General features: G+C 37.0%; 1 protein-coding gene across 1 annotated transcript; it reads right to left on the bottom strand.

Annotated features, from left to right (window-relative positions):
* Positions 1-13,989: 13,989 nt before the first annotated feature.
* LOC149933563 (uncharacterized) lies at positions 13,990-22,480 on the bottom strand. Its single transcript, XM_090155487.1, has 2 exons — positions 22,129-22,480; positions 13,990-14,680 (listed from the first exon to the last, which is right to left on the bottom strand). Exons 1-2 carry the CDS (start codon positions 22,409-22,411, stop codon positions 14,172-14,174), a joined length of 792 nt encoding a protein of 263 aa, XP_090011613.1. The 5' UTR covers positions 22,412-22,480; the 3' UTR covers positions 13,990-14,171.
* Positions 22,481-22,835: the final 355 nt, after the last annotated feature.

Below are 22,835 nucleotides of genomic sequence, written 5' to 3'. Positions count from 1 at the left end.
TGACAATGTTGTATACGCTTCGAATTGTCAAGACGTCACAGACATGTCTTTTCCAGCTTCGCCAATTCTCTGGACCAGACAGCTTCTCGACGTCATGGCGTAGAAGACCGTCCATCTTGGCAGGAATTAGTGTGCTGTGATACAGGATACGATAAAGACAGGTAACCAGTTCAGTTGATCATCTTAGTCAGCGGAGTGGCGCAGTGGGAGCGTGCTGGGCCCATAACCTGTTGAAGTTTTGTAGCAGCAGCGCTTCGCAGTGATGATCAAGAGACTCGAATAAACGATAAACTGGTTATATTTATTAAAATAATGAGAACAAGTTACATGATTGAAAGCTGGTAAATTAGTGACACACTGATACGCAGTGTAAAAGGTATTTATATTAAAAACCGAGCGGAAAACATTTAAAAAACAAATATAAAATAAAGCGGAGAGATAAAGTAAAGAACATCTCTCCGTGGTTTTGTTCTCTTTCCCGCTGTGTTGGAAAACAATCTTCGTCGGTTATCTTCAACACTTACGGATCATAAACTTGTCGAAATCCGCTTCAATTTGGACGGTGTAGCTATGGGCCCGGGCACATGGTCTTTCAACGCGAGCTTCCTCGACTTAGACTCGTATCGCGACGCGGTGGCTCGTATTATTCGTCGCAGTCGTATATTCTACGTCGGTTATTGCCTGGTACGAAAAGTTAAAGTCTTCTTTGCGTGATCACTCGATGTTTTTTGGTAAAATACAAGCGGCCCGCTCGCGCGATCATCGTACGGCCTTACGGTTAGCGGTGGTCCGCGCCCAGGAGGACTTTACGAATGGACTAATTGACGTGGGGGAGTTAACTTCCAAGGAGGACGATCTGAAAATGTTCGACCGGAATTTCCTTCGTGGAGCTGTAGCTCGTTATAATCAACTGTGGCGCACAGAGGGTGAACGGCCTACGGCGTATTTTTTACGCCTTGAGAAGAATCGCCAAAGTAAGAAAAATTTACGATACATTTATTCCGCGTCCCAAACTCTTCTCGAGGATCCGTTATGTGTCAGGCGCAGGGTTTTTGAACATTTAAGCGACATGTACCGCGGTAGACCTACTAATAACGCCCGTGCTGAAGAATACGTAATATTTATCCCGACCCGGTTGTCGGAGGCCGATTTCTCTATCTGCGAGAGTTCAGTGACTTGGGCGGATGTAACCTTAAGCCTCCGGAATCTTCCAAATGGTAAGAGTCCAGGAAAAGATGGCCTAACTAATGAGTTTTGGAAGTTTATTTTCCCGCAAATCAAGCACGAGTTTTAAGCGTTAATTGCCTTTTGTCAAAGTGAGGGCCGTTTGCCTCCGAGTATCGTTCTGCTTCCGAAGACTTGTGACTTGCGGCACATATCTTATTGGCTTCCAATTACCCTCTTAAATGCGGATTATAAGATTTTAGCGAAAATCCAGGCAATGCGACTTTCAGCGGTCTTACCAACGATAATTTCTGATCGTCAAACGGGAGCCATCAAAGGTCGCGGGTCATTTAGTACCCCCGCACTTTTATTGAACACGATTGAGTATCTCAATTGCGTGACCACTAGCGGAATACTTTTGAAGCTGGATTTAGCCAAAGCGTTTGATTGTGTTTCTTGGCCATATTTATTTGCTGTCTTGCGGTCCCACTTTTTGCGGCTAGATTCCAACTTTTCTTATCGGTAGTCGGTCGTGCTTGAAGATAATCGGTTATTTAAACGATTTTTTTCAACTTGGTCGTTCGGTTCGTCAAGGGTGTCCACTGAGCCCACTTTTATACTTGCTGACGTTGGAAGCCTTGTGTTTCGCGTTAGAGAATCGTCGAGCGATTGTCCGAGTCAATAGGCCTGGTCTTCATTCGGCCCCGTTATTGCGTATCCACGTCGACGACAACACAGTTATCGTTCGGAACCGGAAATCGGTTGAAGAAGTTTTGGCCGAGTATCACCGCTTTTCGGAAGGATCGGACGCGGTTTTAAATCTGAGCAAGTGTCGCGGATTATTGCTTGGGTCGGAACCGCTAGTGTCCCCGAAGTCATTTCCGGAATTACTATTTCTTCTGAACAGCTCGAGGTTCTCGGCGTGTATATTGGTTCATCGTTTATCAATACGATTGATCTAAATTGGGTTTGGCAGGCGCAGCGTTTGACAGTCACGGGAAAGGTTATCTTAATTAATACTTTGGCCATGTCGCTTTTGTATCATACTCTTCACTCGGTTCCGTTTCCTGATAGTATAGCCTTTCAGTTTCGCAAAGTCGCGCTTGACTTCCTATGGGGGTCTCGGGCTCATCAAGTTTCGTATACCACTCTCATGCGCCCTACTCGTCTGGGTGGCTATGGACTGGTCGATCTATAATGGAAGACTTACGCTTTCCGCTTCCGGGAGTTGCAGACTATTCTTTCTCCGGAAATCCCTTCGGCTCGCGAGATCTCGTGATTGCCCTTTTAAACCCCTGTTTACGGTACGGCAAGTCCCGGTATAAACATTCTGCGTTGCGTGTTTCCTCAGTCATGGCTCAGTCGGTGAACTCAAATGCCTGGAATATTTTGGGGGTTCATTACCCGAACCAGGGTGGAATTGGCTAAAAGGAAAATTGTTGGGTCCCAAACAACGAGATACTAATTTAAAATTTCCAACGCGCTTATTTTCTAAATGCACGTTTACATGCCTTTGATCCACAGACTTCTGCAGATTGTACATTTTGTAAGGGTGCGGATCAAACTTTAGGGCATTTACTTTTAGACTGTAGCGTAGTAATTAGTTGGTGATTGTGGTTGTTCGTTGAAGAACTAAAAATAAAAGTTAATTGGTTCACTACCCCGGGATATGATCGAAATTTATTTCTTGTTTTTCAGGGTAAATGCCCTTTAAATATCAATCCTCTCGAGCGGAAAGTGTTACACTTTTTAATATCCATATTTAAATAATTTATACTCGATAGTAGATCTGTTTATATTATCCATAATACTTTCCGCTCCTTATTGTGAAAAAAACGATTTATCGCTAAACTTATGTGTGAAATTGGTAAAACCATTGCAATTTATGAAGATAAGGAAAAAGAGTTTGTAACCTTTTGTTAAATTTTTTTTTAAAACTCAAGGGTCGATATTTTAAAATTTATTTATTTACTGGGAACAAAAAAGAGAAATGTCCAGACATCTTAAATTTGTATTTCAATTAGGTTTTGTATTTCTTGAATTTTGTTACAAATTTCCGACCTCAGATTGTACTTAATTAATAATTTTATTTTTTATGAATAAAGGTTTTAAAAAAAAAGCAAAAAAAGCGCTGGTTTAAGGCACCAGTCTCTTCGGAAGCGTGGGTTTGAAACCCACCGTTGCCAAAATTGTTCCGTAGATCTGATATAAGCGACCAATGAGGATCTAGGTTAAATTGGACCTGGAGAAAGGGTTGACGGGGCCGAGCGGTCTAAGGCGCTGGTACATGTATAAGGTACCAGTCTCTTGGGAGGCGTGGTTTCGAATCTCACCGTTGCCAACATTTTTCTGTATTTCTGATAAAGGCGTGCAATGAGGATCTATGCTAAATGGGACCCGGCGACAGGGGTAACGTGGCCGAGTGGTCTAAGGCACTGGTTTAAGGCACTAGTCTCTTCGGTGGCATGGGTTCGAATCCCACAGTTACCAATATTTTCCCGTTGTTCTGATAAAGGCGTGCAATGAGGATCTAGCTTAAATGGAACCTGGTGATAGGGAACGTGGCCGAGCGGTTAAGTCTCTGGTTTAAGGCACTAGTGTAGTGTCTATGGAGGTCTGAAGCGCGCACTTCCTGCTCTTAGACTTGTAAAAGTTACAGAATACTTTATGAAAAGAACTTTTGAATGTTATTTCAAAACATAAGCTTATATTTTCCTTTCAACCATTTTGCTCGACGTTTGAGTGTTTTATTTATTGTGGCGTTACCGCAGAAAAACCTTTTCCGGCCAGCTCTTGGTTAAAATCTTATTTTAACGGTCAACACTTTTATTTCATCTTGCGTTATTGTAAAGTTAAACAAATAGATTATCACGGTTTATTTAACGTCAAAATTTTCAAGTTCAATTCACCATAATTTTAAATATCAGATTACCCTTAAGTAACATAACACTAATTGGACCGTGAATTTTACGTTTAAATTTTATACGTTCATATGACTGTATATTTTAGAGTTATATTACCGTTCGATTATGGTTATCTTTAGAGTGTATAAAATTAATGTTGACTATTCGTCGTTGATTAGGCTCAGAGCGCATTATTTACGGCTGCCATTTGCTATAGACCTATCAAATTGTCGACCCTCCCTGCGAACGTTTAGGGAGCTAGGCCAAAGTATGTAAAAACTTTATATACAAATATATATGTATATAACTTTATATATTTTATATTTATAATGTATTTAATTAACCATATCTTTTGCTGCCTATTATAATAATCAAATTTTTATATTATAAAATAGTCGTCTCACTAAATGTTAATCTAAATTGAGATCTAATTTTCCCTGCCAGCTTATAATTTTAATTTCGTCCTATCGTTCCTAAATTAGCTCCGCCAAAAAGAAAACTATGCCTGAACAGTAGCGGCGCCAGCAACAGGCCTGGGTAGGCCTGGGCCTACTTGAAATTTTGGTACAGGCCTTCAAAGATCGTCTTAAGGGACCTCCAAAATTTAATATATGGCCCTCCAAATTATTTTATATCAGAAAATAAGTAATATAAATAAATAATAATTTATTTTTCAATATTCAATGCGAGTGATTCGATTAACGACACTGCTGTTTTTATTCTTTCCAAAGATACGAGTATCTTTAATTTTTGCGTCACGTACCCATTTTACTCAAAAATTGCACCACATGCTTAAAAAAAATCCACGTGGATGGATTTGAAAAAATTGTGGTGGGGGGCCTCTAAATTGCTGGCCTACCTCCCCAAAACTCCTGGCGCCGCTACTGTGCCTGAAGATACCAAAACCTATTCCAAATAGATTAAAATTATGCCAGAAAATATAAAAGCTATCCCAAATAAAAAAAACATATCAGAAAATCCGAAACGCTATGCTTTTTAGGGAGATATGTCAGAGAATATGAAAACTTCATACAGGGTGTTTTTTTTTTCTCGAAAAAGTTATTTTTTTCAAACTATGTTTTCTAGAAAGTTGAAATTATTTTTAGGTTTTTCCGAAACTTATTTTTAGCGCTTGTGAATATAATCGAAAATGGAAAACCAGATGAGGCCGTGGAATGTAAGGGATAAATTAGTCAATTGAAGGTTTTAAAAAATTGGTAATGCTCGTAATATTAGACAAAGTCCTTGCTAGAACTAACAGCTTATCAGAGTGTTTGCAGAACTCCAAAATAGTTTACTCAAGAGCAGTAGATCTAACGGAAGCCACATTTTGTAGTCTTAAAGAGCTAAGAACCGAAAATAAATTTCAAGAAATTTGGAACGAAGCCGCTTAATAAGGTGACACAATGGATATAGTAGTGCCAGAACAAGAAAGTATTAGTCGAGGAAATAACCGTCTGAGAGTTTCTACTACAGGTGAAAGAACCAATGAAAACTTAGCTACTAGTCAAAGTTAAAAAAAAATTGAAATATTTCAATTCAATTTTAAAGTGAACGAAAGGTTAACTATAGTAAATCGTTCTTGTTTGATTCTTTGATAGCTTAAGACCCTCTAAACAAGGAACATTTTCTGAATGAGGAAGAAGTAGTTACCTTTTGTAAATCATTATTGCATTTGGTAAAAAGGGCAATAGAAGAATGTCATTCATTATTTCCTAAAAATAACGTTTGTAGACTTTATATATAAAATACCTTTTAAAAAAACCACTGTATTATACTGTATTATATTGAAGGGCCAGGACTCATTATTTTAGTTCGCCTCCTCCGCAAGAAATCCTGGCACCGCCACTGTACGGTCGTATGCCATTATGAAAGTTTTCTCAAACATGTTTCCAATCTCATTTGAATGATTTCATTTCAATTACCCTAAAGTCTACTATTAGTTTTCATTTAGGCATAGTGAAAATCATCTGAAGACCTTTGTATAGAAATGTAAACGAAAATATTGGGTTCACAGTGTAGAAAGCTAGACTTAATATTTTATTCGATTTGAGTAAAATATGCATGAAAGTATGAAAGTTTACCGAAAGCCTAGACTAAAAGTTCATTTAAATGACTAGATGCAAATCGTGAAGGTAATGACCGTATAATGGGGACGAGCGCGAATACTATGGAACCATATTGCAAAGTAACACGAGATTCACAGTGGCTCTTATGAGTGTTCCTATGTTTTTGTAGGTAAAGATCTTCGCAAATGGAAGGTTAAACCAAGTCGTTATTTTTTTCTATTTTGATAATATTTTTTATTTTTTATATTCCGGAATCGAAGTGTCACAAATATTTACATCCTTTAACAAGACTAGACTGAAATTGTTGAAACACGTGGCACGGACGTTATAAAATTTAACCCAATCATAGCAAATATTGTATTTTGGCATGTGAAATGGTATTAATAAGAAGATAACCGTTGAAAAGAGAGATCGTTTCTTCAATTGCACAAAATTTTCGGTTTTATACTATCCAATAGAAGTCATTAAAAGTGCAAGCAACAACAAACAGTCAAAGGCTACAGATTTCACTATTTATTTACGGGACCCTACCTATTGACCCTATTTTAAAAAAGGAACTATTCTGCCCTCCCCTTTTTTCGGTGTTAAAGCCCATCTTGTTAAATGTTTTAAAACTTGAGATAATTTCATATCGCTACTTAGGATAAGATAATTTCATATCACTACTTGTACTTAAATATGAAGCATGTATCATTTCCTGATGTTGTAATCATAAACTTCATCCTGTATGAGAACCATATAAATAATGCTTTACACGTTACAATGCGTATATGTAGATCAGTATTAATATAAGGATCAAGAAAAACATGTTGTAAGGTGTAGTATTTGACATTTTAACTATAAATGGACTTAAACCCAGTAGCTAATATATGTATTTGGAGTTTCACCTTGAAGTTTGTAACAACAGAATTAAACTATGGAAGTATAAATTTTTGTATGCCTCTATTTAAAATTAAATTTCTTTATACGTTATAGGAATTGCCTATTCCAAGTATTTAGCGACAAAGGATTTGTCGTGACCACAGATAAGTTGATCTACTGCGTCTTGATTAACCTATCTAAGGGCATTAAATTAACGGAAAGGGAACTGGAGCAGCTAATGGACAAGAAAGAAACCATCTCCTTATACTTTGAGGGTGAAAACCGTAGCAACACAACGTGCCTCTTCTCAGAATCACAGATCAGACGAGTGGAACTTTATAAATTTTTTGACCAGAATCTTCTAGATATTCTGAGATTCTAGATTATTACGTGAGATATCAAATAACAAAGACGTAACCAATCTATTTATTCTCGGATCTCATCACAGAAACAGTTCCGTGTTAGTTATAATGCAAAACCATTATTATCCTGGAAAATAAATAAGGACTCTAAATTTGAATGCTCACTATCTCTTCATCTTTAAATCACCTCGTAACAAGTCATCGATTTTTCATTTGATGAAACAGATATCTCCAACCAATAGCAAATACGTTGTTGACGCGTTTCAGCAAGCGACGTCACGACAATTTGGGTTAGCAACTCAAAAAGGTTATGGATTGTCAATATATTAGCTTATGCATTTAGATCCGCGGTACCCTTACTAAAAAAAGGTGCTTGGTATCTTTAAGTACCGGAGCTAAGCCGAATTCCTATTAAAACAGCGTTTAAAACTCATTCTTTGGGTGCCGAAAAAGAAACCATAGCTTCCACCGCCGATGAAGTTAAGAGAATGACAGGATCCGGTTATAAAAAGAAACTTACTCGGCCTAAAAGTGTAGTAGCAGTTAAGACGAGGAAAAGACGGTTTCCCAAGCGTCCCGATATATTTTCATACTTATGTCTCTTCTACATCCACATTCTACCGAATGTATGAATTTGGAGTTTCATTTATTTCAAGTGCCGATGACCCAGTCGTCGATCATCGGTGGCGAATGGGTACAATATAGTCCAATATGAAATATAGTCGATAACGCCTCAATAACATTTTGAATTAGCGATAATTCTGAAACCTACATTGACCTCTCTCAAACTCTACTACACGTTCAAGTTAAAATTACTAAAGATAATGGGGGCCTTCCTCAAGCAGCGGTCGCTGGTGCCGGACAACCGGCTGGAACTCGAGCCGATAACTTGTTCTTACACTCCCTTTTTAGTGATGTACATGTTTTTCTTAACGAAAGGTCAATAACGCCATCCAAGCAAAATTGCTCTTATAAAAGTTTTATATAGACGCTTTTAACGTTCGGAGATTCTGCTAAACAAAGTTATTTACCGAGTTCACTGTTCTATCGAGACATGCCTGGATAAATATACTCTTATTTTAATAACGACGGGTTCGCGAAGCGTGCGAGTTTCGCTCAAAAGGGAATGATTGATATGATGGGTATACAGACATATGTCAACAACCACGTTTCTTTTTAAATATGGTTTATTTAAAATTTAAATTCGATAAAAATAGGACCGCATTTTGTGTTTACTCGGATTCCAAATGCAAAGTCTAGATTTCATCAGCTTCCCTTTATCTGAGTTGTCGCTCTCTCACGCCAAACCTTTGCAATATGGAACCGCTAAATATCCTATAACTCGTTCGGAGTGTACTTCATTTTCTATACCGAAGGTACTAATAGCTAGTGTGCCAGACCATTTTTTCACGGGACAAGTACCAAAAAAAATTATTATCGGTTTTGTGGATCAGAGGGCCTTTTTGGGAGACTTGAAAAAGTCACCATATAACTTCCAACATTTCGATTTGTCCCGCATTGATCTATATGTGGATGGCGGCAGCGTACCGCACAAAGCATTGGCTTTTAATTTTGAGGAAAATCAATATATTCAAGGTTATTGCAATCTATTCATTCAAATTAATAAATGGAATGTTGATGAAAGGAACCAGATAAGCCGTGAAGACTTCACCAATGGAAATTCTTTATTTGTCTATAATCTTACATCCGATCTTAAAAGCAGAGCTAACCACTTTCATCTCGTGAAAAACAGTAATCTGAGATTATAATTAAAATTCGCGAAACCATTACCTGAGACGGTGTCGGTAATAATTTACGCTGAATTCCAAAACCAGAAGTAAAATGTGGACACTCAACGTCTGACTAGTAGTAACAAATAAGTGTGATCAGAAGTAACAAATAAGTATGAAAATGTTCGAACTAGTCTTTGTCGTATAACCAGAAGAAATAAGTGTGACACTCAACGTCTGACTAGTAGTAACAAATAAGTGTTATCAGAAGTATAAAATAAGAGTGACACTGAACGAAGGAATCTTCGATGCTTTCAAAGTATAACTAGAAGTAACAAATAAGTGTAAATACAATTATGTGTGACCGTGGATATATATTGGTTATGATACCGGCGTTGCAGGTTGCCGTGAATAGCTCAAACAAACTTAACACATTAGAAGGATTGTGTGTATTCTGACCGTCGTACGTCTTGTTTTAAATTATTAAAGTGATTTGTATTGAAATATTGAATATATTAACGGTTTTCAAGTTGAAATATAATTTGCCTTATTATAAGCGTAAATAAAATTTATTTGGTAACGAGCTAATTTGTGATATATACGATCATCGATCTATATGAAAAATCACCACTATGAATCTATCGTTACAATATTTGGCAGGGAAGATCATTAACCTGTATTTTGAAAAACGAAATCTAATGATCCACTATTTAAATCGTGACCCAGCGGACCTTCGTATTCCACAACGAGATCTTAAATTTCTACATAAGACGCTGCGTTCTAAGTAACTTATACGAAAGGTTTTTTGACTTTGAAACCTCATTATTTCGTTTTTTTTAAGGAAAAAAAGCGCCAAGTTTTTTTCAAATATCGTCGTACTAGCTTTTCAAAAGTTGATCTAGAGCATATTTAACTCCTTAAAACGTTTAAACACAGCAATGTTCGTAGTTCCATTTCGGTGTCATAAAATTAGGTTGTGAAGATTTAATGCGCTAATTATACAGGGTCTTTTTTTTTGCTCGGAAAAGTGTTTTTTTTTCAAAAACTATTTATAGTACCGATTTCAAATTTGGAAGGTCAATTCTCTATACCGGGGGACATCAGTTTGAGAAATTTGAGCGTTTTCGGTAATGTTTTTCACCAATTTTGAAAAATTATTTTTCGACCACTAGGTGCTAGATAAAAAATTTCTATTATAAAGTTGTAGGCCATCATCGAAAACCCTTAAAAATTGTTCACTCGACGAAAAACAATTTATTTATCAGTGAAAATTTGAGCTTGAAAAATTTACAAGTTGGTGAAGCCAAATTACGATTGTTTGAAACGATAATTGAAACCGAATTACCTAATCCAGTTGAAACTTTGGTTAAAAAAACGACCGGATTTAAAAAACACGAGGCTATAGGTCAATCCTAAACATGCATTGGGTATTTAAAGGACAACTTTGGGAGATTATTATCAGTGTTTGATAATATTTCGAACAATGCCTCGTTATTCAGTAGCTGAGCGTACCGAGATAGTTGCCATTTACTATGGAGAAGCAGCGCAAAACCTTAGAAGAGTGACTGAAATCTTCGCAGAAAGACATCCAAATGGAGCACCATCTGTAAATACAGTAAGACGAGCAATTCACGATTTCAATCAATTTGGTAACTTGCAACCTAGGTTTCGCGGATTGGGTCAACCGGATTTAGACTTCGAGAACAATGTACTCGCGTACTTTGTGGCATATCCTCGTCACAGTTGCGCTAACGCCGCTGCTGATTTGGGTTGTTCTGCAAATCGTGTGTGGAAAATTCTTCGTAAGAATCGCTATCACCCATACAGAGCTACGCTCCACCAAGGACTAATTGACGGAGACCATCAAAGACGTTATGAATTTAGCAACTGGTTACTAAATGCTGTCCAAGAAGATAGACAATTTTTGCGCCATGTTTTGTTCTCCGACGAAGCGTCATTTTCTAGAGATGGGCCCTTTAATCATCAAAACAGCCATCTTTGGTCTGACATCAACCCACATTGGGGTTTTGAATATCATCACCAGGTTCAATTTGAACGGGTCAATGTTTGGGTTGGACTTGTTGGAAACCGTTTGATTGGTCCCTTTTTCCTGCCGACGAACCTCAACGGCCAAAGGTATTTACATTTTCTACAGAACGAACTGAGTGACGCAATCGACGACCTTCCATTGGCTGAAAGACGTCAGTTGTGGTTTCAGCAAGATGGCGCCCCTCCGCATTTTCCCCGGCAAGTAACTGAGCACCTCAACAACGAGTTTCCTGAAAGGTGGATAGGGAGAAATGGTCCAGTGCATGGGCCAGCAAGGTCACCTGACCTAACACCGCTGGATTATTTTCTCTGGGGATTCGTTAAAGCAAAGGTATACGCCACGCCCATTGAAACTAGGGAGGAACTCATTAGACGAATAATCAGTGCTTGCCGAGACGTCACACCAGAAATGGTAGAGAAAGCGTTTGAGAACTTAATTGTCCGCGCACAAACTGTGTTGCAGCCAATGGTGATATTATTGAAAATGTTTTGTAAAAATTTATGTGAATAAAATATCTGCATTTAGAAACCAAACGTGTACATTTTTTCAAGTGTGAAAACTCTACTACGTTTGTATTAGACTTGTTCCCTTTTCAATTATCGTTTCAAACAATCGTAATTTGGCTTCACCAACTTGTACATTTTTCAAGCTCGAATTTTCACTGATAAATAAGTTGTTTTTCGTCGAGTGAACAATTTTTAAGGGTTTTCGATGACGGCCTACAACTTTATAATAGAAAATTTTTATCTCGCACCTAGTGGTCGAAAAATAATTTTTCAAAATTGGTGAAAAACATTACCGAAAACGCTCAAATTTCTCAAACTCATGTCCCCCGGTATAGAGAATTGACCTTCCAAATTTGAAATCGGTACTATAAATAGTTTTTGAAAAAAAACACTTTTCCGAGCAAAAAAAAGACCCTGTATAGAGTGGCAAACGCGATAACCTCATACGATGCTGCATTTTCGTATAATAACAGACACTTTTTGATTTTGCAAATACTAAACAGACGAAAATCCAGCAGTTTATGAACGTGTGTGAAAAGGCTTGTTACGCTTTTGTTGGGAAAATGGTTCTTAAAGGACGATTTGTTGGTAATATTACATAAATATGCTTGGACAGGTTCATTGATGTTGTCAATTTTATAATTTTGGTAAAAATAAATTATAGGATGTTAATTTTTAGCGCGCTTATTATGGGAATGGACAAGGCAAATCTGAAGTTTACATTTTAACTTAAATATGCAAGAGATACTAAACGCACGTGCAGATTGGCTTTACTTAAATTTCGCCGACATCTTGTTATCTTACGGTCTCTTATCGTTACTTCAAGCTCTCTAGGCTCAACGCACGGAGAGATCAGGTAATGTAGCATGTTCAAGTACATTTCTTGTTTAGTATAAGAATACACACTTTTCCGGAAACAATAAGCTACAATGTAGGTTCATGTATAAAGAGTCTTTTATTTTAGAATAGTATTTTCCTCGTTAATGTTCGTTTATAATACGAGTAGGGAAATGTTTCTAACTTATGTAACATAAAATATTCAGCTTATTGAATTTCGTCATAACATAAAAAATTCTTAGCGTCGTTAAATATATTTCAAAAACTCGAGTTGAACCCCTTTAAGTGAAAGGAAATAACGACTCCGGAGGCCTGAGGGTCCCGCTCCCCGCTTTCTTCTTGCCGAATAAAAAAAGGCATTTTATTTATTTGATATTTCAACTTCTCTTTATCTTTCCTTAAACCCGTGAATACTCGTTATTTAACATTTCTCAATATGGTTAGCCAGCAGATTTAAAAATGTCTCCCAAACGTTGAAAGTGCTGTAAACGTTTCCCAAATGTTGAAGGTGTATGGATACGGTGGTCCCCATCCGTCTTGAATTTATCAAATTGGCCTCCTGACTCTCCCAAACCTCGTTAACAGAATACCCATGCGTGCCCCCTTCACCAATTGGGAAATGAAAGATCAGCCCCTTGCCAACGATTTGTTTAAGTGAAAAAGTGACGTTCCGTTGATGGAAAGGTGGGAAGAACAAAACTAAGATGCACAGCCAAAAACTCTAAATTTTTCTTGGGACTCAACTTCGTCTCTGATCTCAATGCTTCTTACCATCGGGCTAAACGAAATAGCCTTTGGTTCTAAGTGGCCTAATCCCCGTTGTGCTCGTTCTCCGGCTTAACTTAGCCTCGGACTCACTCTCAAAAGCTTACTCTCGGAGAGGGTCGGATCCAACCGTGTGACGGCCAAAATGGTTGTGCGGGCAGGTAACGCTGGTGCGTTGAGCATGTCTGGTTTCCCATTGAACCCTTAATGGTTCGTGAGCTGAAGTGATTCATCCTTTGCCAACAAACACTTCAACGAGAGCGCTTCCGCAGTTGAAACCAATGCAAGGGGACTGACGAATAAAAATATGTGGAATTTTAGTGTAATTATTATGGTAATTTACATATGGGAAGCTGTTCATGTTGTGTTAACTATTCATATGATGTTTAAGTGTATAATTACTGTTTGTTTCGCCCTATTAAACCCTGGTTAAACCATTTAAATCTAAATTGTATGATAGTTATAAGCTTACCATTTCCTAGACCAGCAGCTACGCTATCCCCAATAGTGGACGAGACGCGTTTCATCCGGGAAGAACTTAATTGTAACGGCGGAATAGGTAAGTTGGCTATGGTGCGTTCCACCCTTTATTGTGATTAGAAGGTTGCATGTAAGAGTTACCTTACACTAAAGGAGACATAGCCTACAAAAACAATCAAATCCAAGTGGTATACGTATAATAAACCTATATCACTCCTATTTAATCACTGTTAACTAGTCATTTTACTGAGTAATTAGCATATTTAAATATCCATATTTATTTTTCCAAAAACCGATTTTTGCATTAAATAGAAAAATATTATTTTTTCGTAAATTTCAACAAATATTGCACCAATATTTCAAAATTACACACAGTTAATACATCTCTGATTATAAACTTGATGATTTTAGGCATATGGATCGAAGGTTTCCAATATACACGAATTAAGGATTTCCACCTTTCAATACCAAACCGCCATCTATGAGCAAAGTGACGCCCGTAATGAAAGAAGCGTCGTCGGAAGCCAGAAAAGCTATTGGTTTGGCAACTTCCGTCGGAGTAGCAATGCGCTGTAGGACGTGCAGTGACTTGGCCCGTTCTAGCACCGCCTTAACCTCTTCGTCTGCTAATCCCACTTTGTTGAAGATCTCTGTTTCGACGTATCCAGGATTGACCGCGTTGACGCGAACTCCAGATGGGCCCAGATCTCGAGCCACGGATTTCGTCAAGTGATCCATGGCTGCTTTTGACGCTCCGTACGTAACGGCCGTGTGTGTTGTCAAATGTGACGCGACACTGGAGACGTTGACGATATTGCCCTTCGTCCGCTTCAATTGCGGAATTGACAACTGCATCAAATGAAACGCCGCTCTGAAGTTTGTTCTGAATATGTCGTCCATTTGAGATACTTTGGCTAGTTCAATTGTTCCTTTCTTAGCTCCATCAGGTATCCCTAACAAAAAATATTTTTAATTGGTAATTAGCGCGCTATTATAAATATAAACAAATGCTGTTGGTAAACAATATTGTGAAGTCAACTGGAACTATAAACGGAAATCAGTGAAAAATAATGGTGGCGTTTGGTGGTCGCTCTTTCTCAAAATTGTATCGTATTCCTTGAAACTGGAGTCACAATTTCTTTTGATTTTTAATCTGTACATTATTACGCATTTCGTCCAGTTTTGCATTTTGTTTAACTCGCGACCATCTCCCAGTTTAAAACATTGCGCGTTTTCTAAGAACAAAGATACACCCTTAAGAAGGTTGGGTCATATTTGACGCAAATTGAGTAAAATTTAACCCAGAATCTGGGTCCATATTGCTCCAGTCCAAACATTTTGGCGAAAGTCAAAACAACTCTATTTGGGTCAAATAATAACCCACCCTTGGGTCAAACAGAAATTACCTAAGAATTGGGTACTGCAAAAATAACCCAATAAAAGAATAATACAATAAAATGACACAAAACAAAAGGGTTGAATTTTTTTTAACTCAGATAATTGGCTTATGGTTTTTGTTCCATTTTTTGGTTAGATATCAAATTTGCCCAATTTTAAAGTACTACAGTTACCTAACTAAACCAAAAGGTTGGTTAACGGAGATAAAGCTGATATATTTATGCAAATTTCCTAAAATATCAATACCTAGCCATATAAATATTTTAAACTAGTCTTGTTACCCTACCTAACACTTACCTTAAGTTTTCCAAGTGAATGTTAAAAACTCAAGTTTGATATATTTTAAGTTTTCATTATCTTTGATCATTTTAAGGATTAGCCATGGGATATGTATGTGGATAGACTACAGATAAAACGTTCAAATGTTAACACCTTGATATTAGTCTTAGCTTCTTATATGCTAGTTATTTACTATATTATTTCAATAACAGTATATTTAAGTATTGTTTCAATTATTATAAACAAAACAAATTTCAAAGTGAAAAAAATATTGACCAGTCAAGAAGACTCAAGATATTTGGAAAGCTACTAGTAGTTTGTTGCTTTATGTTTTTTAAAATGTTAAGACATAGGAGATATTATCAAATGTTACAGATTTTGAAGTAGGGAAAATCTGTAGCAGACGATCAACTTTATGCGCGTGTGGCGCTATTTAAACTGAAAAAGCTTATTTCTCTTTTGTTGGGAAAATGGTTCTTAAAGGACGATTTGGTGGTAATATTACATAAATATGCTTGGACAGGTTCATTGATGTTGTCAATTTTATAGTTTTGGTAAAAATAAATTATAGGTTGTTAATGTTTAGCGCACTTATTATGCGAATGGACAAAGCAAATCAAAAGTTGTTCAAATTTTAATTTAAATATGTAAGAAATACTTAACACGTGCAGATTGGCCTTACTTAAATGTCTGCTACATATCGTTATCTTGCGGTCTATTATCGTTACTACAGGCTCTTTGCTCGACGCACGGAGAGATCAGGTAATGTAGCATGTTCAAATACATTTCTTGTATAGCATAAGAATACACACTTTTCTAGAAACAATAAGGTACAATGTAAGCTCATGTCTAAAGAGTGTTTTATTTAAATACGAAAATAAGGGCCCGGATATTTCCTACAAAAACGGTTTTATCAGAATTAGATTAGGAGAAGTTAGTACAGATCCTGAATTTTGGGAAGCGCTTATGCTTAGCTTGGTGAGTAAGTTTTTTCTCGTTGAAAATTCCAGCCCCCCTCAAAACGAGAGAAGATTCTCGAGGAACGCTGGGTAACGATACCAAAATCTAACGTGATCTAACGTAATGAAATTATCGTCTGCAATATCGTAGGTTGTACAAGGCTTAGTTATTAAGTGTCGTTAGACATGAAAGGGTGGGACTGAAATGACACCTATTTACCTAAGTTACAAATGAATTTAAAAAAAGATGTAAGTTTATTTGTTCAGTCAAGATTCAATATTCTACACAATTTTTATTTATCTTTTATGACAAAATTCCTAAATACAAATTAACTTACTTCATAATTTAATTCTTCGTGATAATTAGAATCGATCATTTTTCAAATATCACAAACTTATGTCCCAACTACCACTGATTCTGTAAGGGTGGAGGTACTCTTCGTTTTGATGTCAACTTTGGTAGATTTGTTAGCTTTTCTCTTTAATTACCGGCTTATGTTTTGGTGGTATGTTATTGTCACAACATTAATTGTACAGCACTGAGTGGAAAACGATTTTAAATTGGGCAAATGCTTAGTATTCTTTGCCGTTTTTTGGTTATTATTTGCCATTGTTTTATCGTAATTACACGCTAGACACTTATTTTCCATTTTAGATTTGCTAATTAAATAATAGCTATATTTAGTGGAAGCATTTTTCTCACTTTCTAAGCTGTTAATATCCATAATAGATCGCAAAGACGTTTCGGTGGTTATATCGGCTGCCATTTTCCCGAGTTCATATTCGCAATTTCGTAACGAAAAGATACCGTACCGCCACCTAGTGGCGATGAAGCCCAATCTCAAGGAAACAAATCGGTCAGATAAGGACAGTTAAATATAAACGTGGAGTTTTCTTCATTAATATCATTGTTCAATCAATTAATGATATTAATAAATAAAAATCATCAGCATGTTCCAAGAAAGTGGTACGACTCAATACTGAAGGTGAATATTTTTAAAGATAAATTTATGAAGTAAGCCTTAAACTATTGCCCACATGATTTTTAATTTTTTATGAGTGATTTTGTTTTATAAAAATACAGTTGAAATCAGATTACCATTTATCACGACCGTTTAACTTTCGGGAGTGATCATCTTGATGTGGTATACAGCATTCGGTGACGCGGTTTGACGTGAAGGTTAAAGGTGCACGGTATTGTGCGGGTATTTCTCGTCCGATTCGTAGTTGTGCGTGATAATTCTTGCTGTAGATAATTATGTGCGGGTTCATTCCTTGGTATAAGGACGGTTACTTGAAGAACGATAAGTAATTTTAAACTTTTGTTTTTTTTTCATTCTTTGTTTTTTCTAAAGTGTATTGTGTATAAATTTAACTTGATCAGATTCCATAACAGCTAAACCTTTTTCATTCCGTAAACCAGTAATCATAAATTGTTATTGGGCTATGTTCACTTTTAATAAGATTCGGCCAACCATAGCCAATCTACTTAATTAGTTACCAAACCAAAGTTACCCCTGCTATAATCATTGCACACCCCAAAGAGCCCACCATAGCCTATAAGTTTTAACTATCTTCAGATCATTACCAATGTTTATATAATTATCAAATTGAATCTGTTGTTACTAAGTCCAGTAATAAACCAAGAGTTCTATTTTTTTCATAACTTATATTGATGTCATTTGTCCCACACTGTGACAATAATGACTCTAAGGATCCCGAATAAATAAATTCGACACCTACGGCACGGGGAAATAAATAAGTATTTAAATTTCCCTCGAGTTTAGTGCGTGGGTCAGATTCTCAAGGTTAATATTGGAACTTTTTGAATCTTCCCTCCTTACCGATCTCCACGACTCCCCCAAACCCCCTCTGAAAGTTATGGTGCCGTAATACATTATCGAAAATAATAGCGAAACAAAGTGAGTTGTATTCAACAAGGAGGGGAAAAACTAAAAAGGTATCATGTAATTTCACTGGAGTATTTGACAAACTGAAAGGTTACAAAATAGGCTTTCGTACTTCATTTTCCGAAGATCGAGCCTCACGTAACTTTGAAAACTAAACCTTGCAATTTTAGGCCTCTCCGTAGGGCATCTAGTCATTTATTCAAAGAAAAGCAATAACTGTTTAATAATTGAATTGAAAATTGACAAAGAGTTTGTTCATAAGCTTTTGATTAAATTGCAATATGTTTATTTTAAATATTTTTTTAAAAACTACATTAAGACAAATAAAATTTATTATCTGCCAAAATAGATGTTGACAAATTTACTACAGCACTCGTAACAGTGAACATTTTATCAGCACGTGGTAAAAAATCCCAGGGTATGCTTTTATGAAATCTTTGAATTATACGCTCAACATGAACCCTAGCACTAGCAACTTTTTATGTAAGCAAAGCGTCTTCTCGGGAACATTGTGCCCTCGTCTTAGTTTTTGCCCTTAAGCCTTTCTTAATGAAAAGTGGACTAATTAATTTTAACACTCTCCCGGTAGACAAATCTTCAGTTGGAAGTTCTTCTCTAACTATTTTAACTATTTCATTAAAGAGTTCCATTGCCTGAATTCCAGTCAAACACACAACAGTTTGTGGTTTCAATATGCCGCAGCTAGCAGTTACTTTACATTTATGTTCTTCATGCGTATTTACTGTAATTCCTTTTTCCAAAGTTCGAATGACATTAGCATTTTCAATGCATTCAGCTTGATGATCCGTAAGCAAATGATCCTCTAAACTCTTCTCCTCAACATAAATACTCTTTTTTTCCCCATTAATTGTATCTACTAGTTCTGTTTTACGAGGGGGTAACCACTTCGTGTAGTAGGTGTAAACTTCTTTTTGTATTACGAATAAATATTACAAATTACTTTGTAATACCGTGTAATACTGTGTAATATCGCGTAATATCAAGTAATATTGTGCGTAGTAAGTGTAGTACGTTGTCTATTAAGATGTAGTATTATGTAGTACAGTGCATTAATGCATAATATTTTAAACTCCTGTATTTCCAAATGATTTTGTGTAATAATTAAGTAATATTGGAAATATTTCAAATTCGATTTCGGAAAGACAGAGGGAACATAGGAGGGAACGAGTGGAACTCTGAGGCAAGGGCGAAGGTGAAATGCCAGGCGAAAGTGAAGAGGGAACAGTGCGGAGGGGACAACGACGTTTACTCGCATAGCCCGAGCGGGGACGATGGTCGAGCCGATGGTATGACGTTGTTTATGCGTATAACAAATTCCAACAACAACTGAGACAACAACCCATCATCTCCCATTTTATGGAAAAATTAGAAATGGGTTAGTTCCCGACGCACAACCTCTTTATTTCATTTAAAACCAGAACCTTTTTCTTCTTTGCGGCTTGGCTTTTTTTTTTCCAAATAATTAATTTAACAGGTTCCAAGCAGAAAGTTCGAGGCGATAAGGTTTGAGTTCCTGAGAATAAAAACTAGTTAATTAGAAAATGCCCCGGACGCGGCCTCCAACATGGAATATTTAGCGTTTGATAACATTATTTACTTCTGGTATTACCAAGAATGTAATTATTTATATTTGGGAAGAATGATTATGATAATCGGCGGCCATGTTGAACGCCTTACCTCCCGTCGCGAGGGGGGGGGGGTATTACCAAGAACGTATATATGTATAAGATCGTTGAACAAAAGGCATCGCTTGGGCCATGATGCAATCGGTTTCAGAATAACTCCGCATTAAAATCCGCGTGCAGAGCGAGCTTGAACTAGAAACGGTTTTAACCTTTAGCGCGCGCCGCACGCGTTTTTTTGGGCGGAGTTATTCGTTCTTATACATATATACGTTCTTGGTATTACCATTAAAAACTTGTAGTACTGCGTAATACCGTTAAATTCCTTTCAGAAATTGTAGTATAGTGTAATACTGCGTAGTGCCGTGTAATTCCGCGTAGTACCGTGTAATACAATGTAATAATTGGTAATACAATCAATATTTAGTAATACGCGTAGTACAAGTAATATTTCTGTATTACCAAGTAATCTGTAGTCCGGTGTACACTAAAAACCCTATAGTGGTTACCCCTCGCTGTTTTATGATGCTTTGGTTGATTTTCTGTCATGCATACGAAAAGGCAGGTTCTTCGAAGGAATTTCCAAAGTGCTTAAACAATGTGGATACTGCTTGAACTCATCTTTTGATAATTTCAAGATTAAAAAAACTACTACATTTTTATTTAATACCCTAACGTAACATTGTCTTACCTTTATAGGCTTCAGGAATAGCTTTGTAATTTTCCTTTCTAAAATGCGAAAATCAAACAACTATCGTTTTACTATGTGTCTTTCCCATTTTCAATGAAACTTAGCTAATTTTGGTAGCTTTGAATGAAAACGATGAAACCGCATACCTTCCATGGTACCGTTTTTTACAACCATACAAAGTAACAATTTTTAAGATATAAGTTCACTTAAAGCGACCTTAATTTGATTTAATATTAGATTGTTACGAACGAAATAAACCTAAACGTACGAAATCTTGAATGTACACTATTATGTCGTCTGATTTGTTTCCTTTAGATCGCGCCATCTTGGAGCGACTGACGCGCCACCTTTTATTTATTTTCGATGCGAATACATTTTCACCAGGTACCGAACTCGGTCTTACTCCCGTGATAGGGGGGCCAAATTTGTCATCCCGCCTAGTCTCTCCCCCTCTCTCTCTATGGACTATGGCTCTATGATAACTTCCCCTAATCTAATTCTGGTTTTATGGATATTTCAGTACGGGCAATCGCAATTTGAACGTTGTACCTGAAATGCGTTTTACTTTTTGGCGCTTTCCTTGATTAAAAACGCGGCCGCCGCATCCTCTGCAAAAATTGTGCTCACAACCAAATTATGGGGAATTTTGACTTTTTACATATTATAACTAAATGAAGGTGCCTGCCAAAATTCCACCCGATAAAAATTTTGGCCAAAATTTTGACTAAAGTTATAAAGAAAAATATTAATTTTAACTTTAGCTGGATTAGTTTTGAAGATATAATAAATAATTATCAGCTAGGCTAATACCCAAGGCACCACCTTAGGCCTATGTCATCAAGCGACTTTTGAAGCCATTAATTCGGGTGGCCGGGTTACAATGCGTAGGAGGGTGGTGACAAGCCCTGCATGCCACGCGTTCGAGCCAACAGCTCCCTACACTAACTATTACTATTGGAACGTACATTTTCGAAGATGGTCGAAAACACCAACACCGAAGATTTTATAACTCTTAGGGGTGTTAATACAGGACCACATATACCTTCAAATGTCTAATTTTTAGCTTGGTTATATTTTAATGCCAGGCGAATGATGTTTAAACGAAAACGTACCATTTAGAAAATATGTGGTGATTATGAGCTCACCGATGCTAATGAGTGTGTATTTAGCACTTATACGCATTTTATTCATCAAACAATGGATAATTGCAATCTCTACCGTAATATAATTAACAAAACCTGAAAGAGAACTTGCCTGATTTACGAAAAAGTAAGTTAGACAAAATGGCGGTTATTTTAAGCCAGTTTCCCTCGCATACAAGGTCATACATTTTGATATGTTATAACAGAAACAAATTTTGTTACGATTCCTTTGAGTTTTGTTGGTCGCGAATTAGTTACATTCCTTTTTCGGTTAATTTCACCAAATGCTACTTTACGAAGACATTGATTTTTTTAAGAATTTAGTTGCTTTTCGTTGGATAATCGAATACATTGTTGAACGAACAACCGTTGTACATACCAGCATTGTTAATGAGAATGTCCAGGCGTCCGAAGTGTTTCAGGGTCCCGTCCACCACCGCCGAGGCTTCTCCTTCATGGGAGATATCTCCGGCCACGATTTTAATTTCCTCCGGACTTAATCCTTGTTCGTGGCATTTCGCGGACACCGCATTCAACCTGTCCACGTTCCTCCCATTGAGCGCCAGGGAGCATCCCAAGGAAGCCAGATGAACAGCGGTGGCAGCACCAATTCCGGAGCTCGCTCCCGTAATCAACGCCACTTTTCCGTCGAAACGACTCATTTTCACTCACTTACTTATTATACGTTCTTCCGCTACGTCTGCCCAACGCGCGAACACTTTTGCCCTGGGTTATTTTTTATCTTTAGTTAATTTAGTACGCGTGCGTCTTGGATGTGATAAAATTTATCCTTGGTATTAGTTGATATAAAGAGTAGACACAGCTTTCTCATTGATTGTAGAATTGAGACAATTGAACTGAAATAAAGTAGATTATTCTTATTTTTAAGAGCTTTCTCTTTAAACAAAATCTACATTTAGGAAACCCAAAAACGATGTACTTTCGTACATTCACAAAACTAATGTGCTGGATTTGAAAATACTGTGGATTTTAGGAAAAAATCCACAATTGTCCTTTGATTTCTGTGAGCATTAGGTGTATTTCAAAATTATTCTCTTTGCGTTTGTGAATTTATGAATATGAATT

Source organism: Leiobunum rupestre, chromosome 8 (genome assembly GCF_980474605.1).
Source record: "Leiobunum rupestre chromosome 8, qqLeiRupe1.1.hap1, whole genome shotgun sequence".
NCBI classification, from domain to species: Eukaryota; Metazoa; Arthropoda; class Arachnida; order Opiliones; family Sclerosomatidae; genus Leiobunum; species Leiobunum rupestre.
The sequence above is the reverse complement of the archived record's forward strand: the minus strand, read 5'-3'. Positions and strand labels throughout refer to the sequence as shown.

Bases quoted from the DNA above. Each gene is read 5' to 3' on its own strand.
- LOC149933563 (XM_090155487.1), bottom strand. From the start codon at position 22,411: ATGAGTCGTTTCGACGGAAAAGTGGCGTTGATTACGGGAGCGAGCTCC. The intron at 14,681-22,128 runs GTATGTACAACG...ATTTTTTGTTAG, and splicing joins CATTCTCATTAACAATGCTG to GGATACCTGATGGAGCTAAG.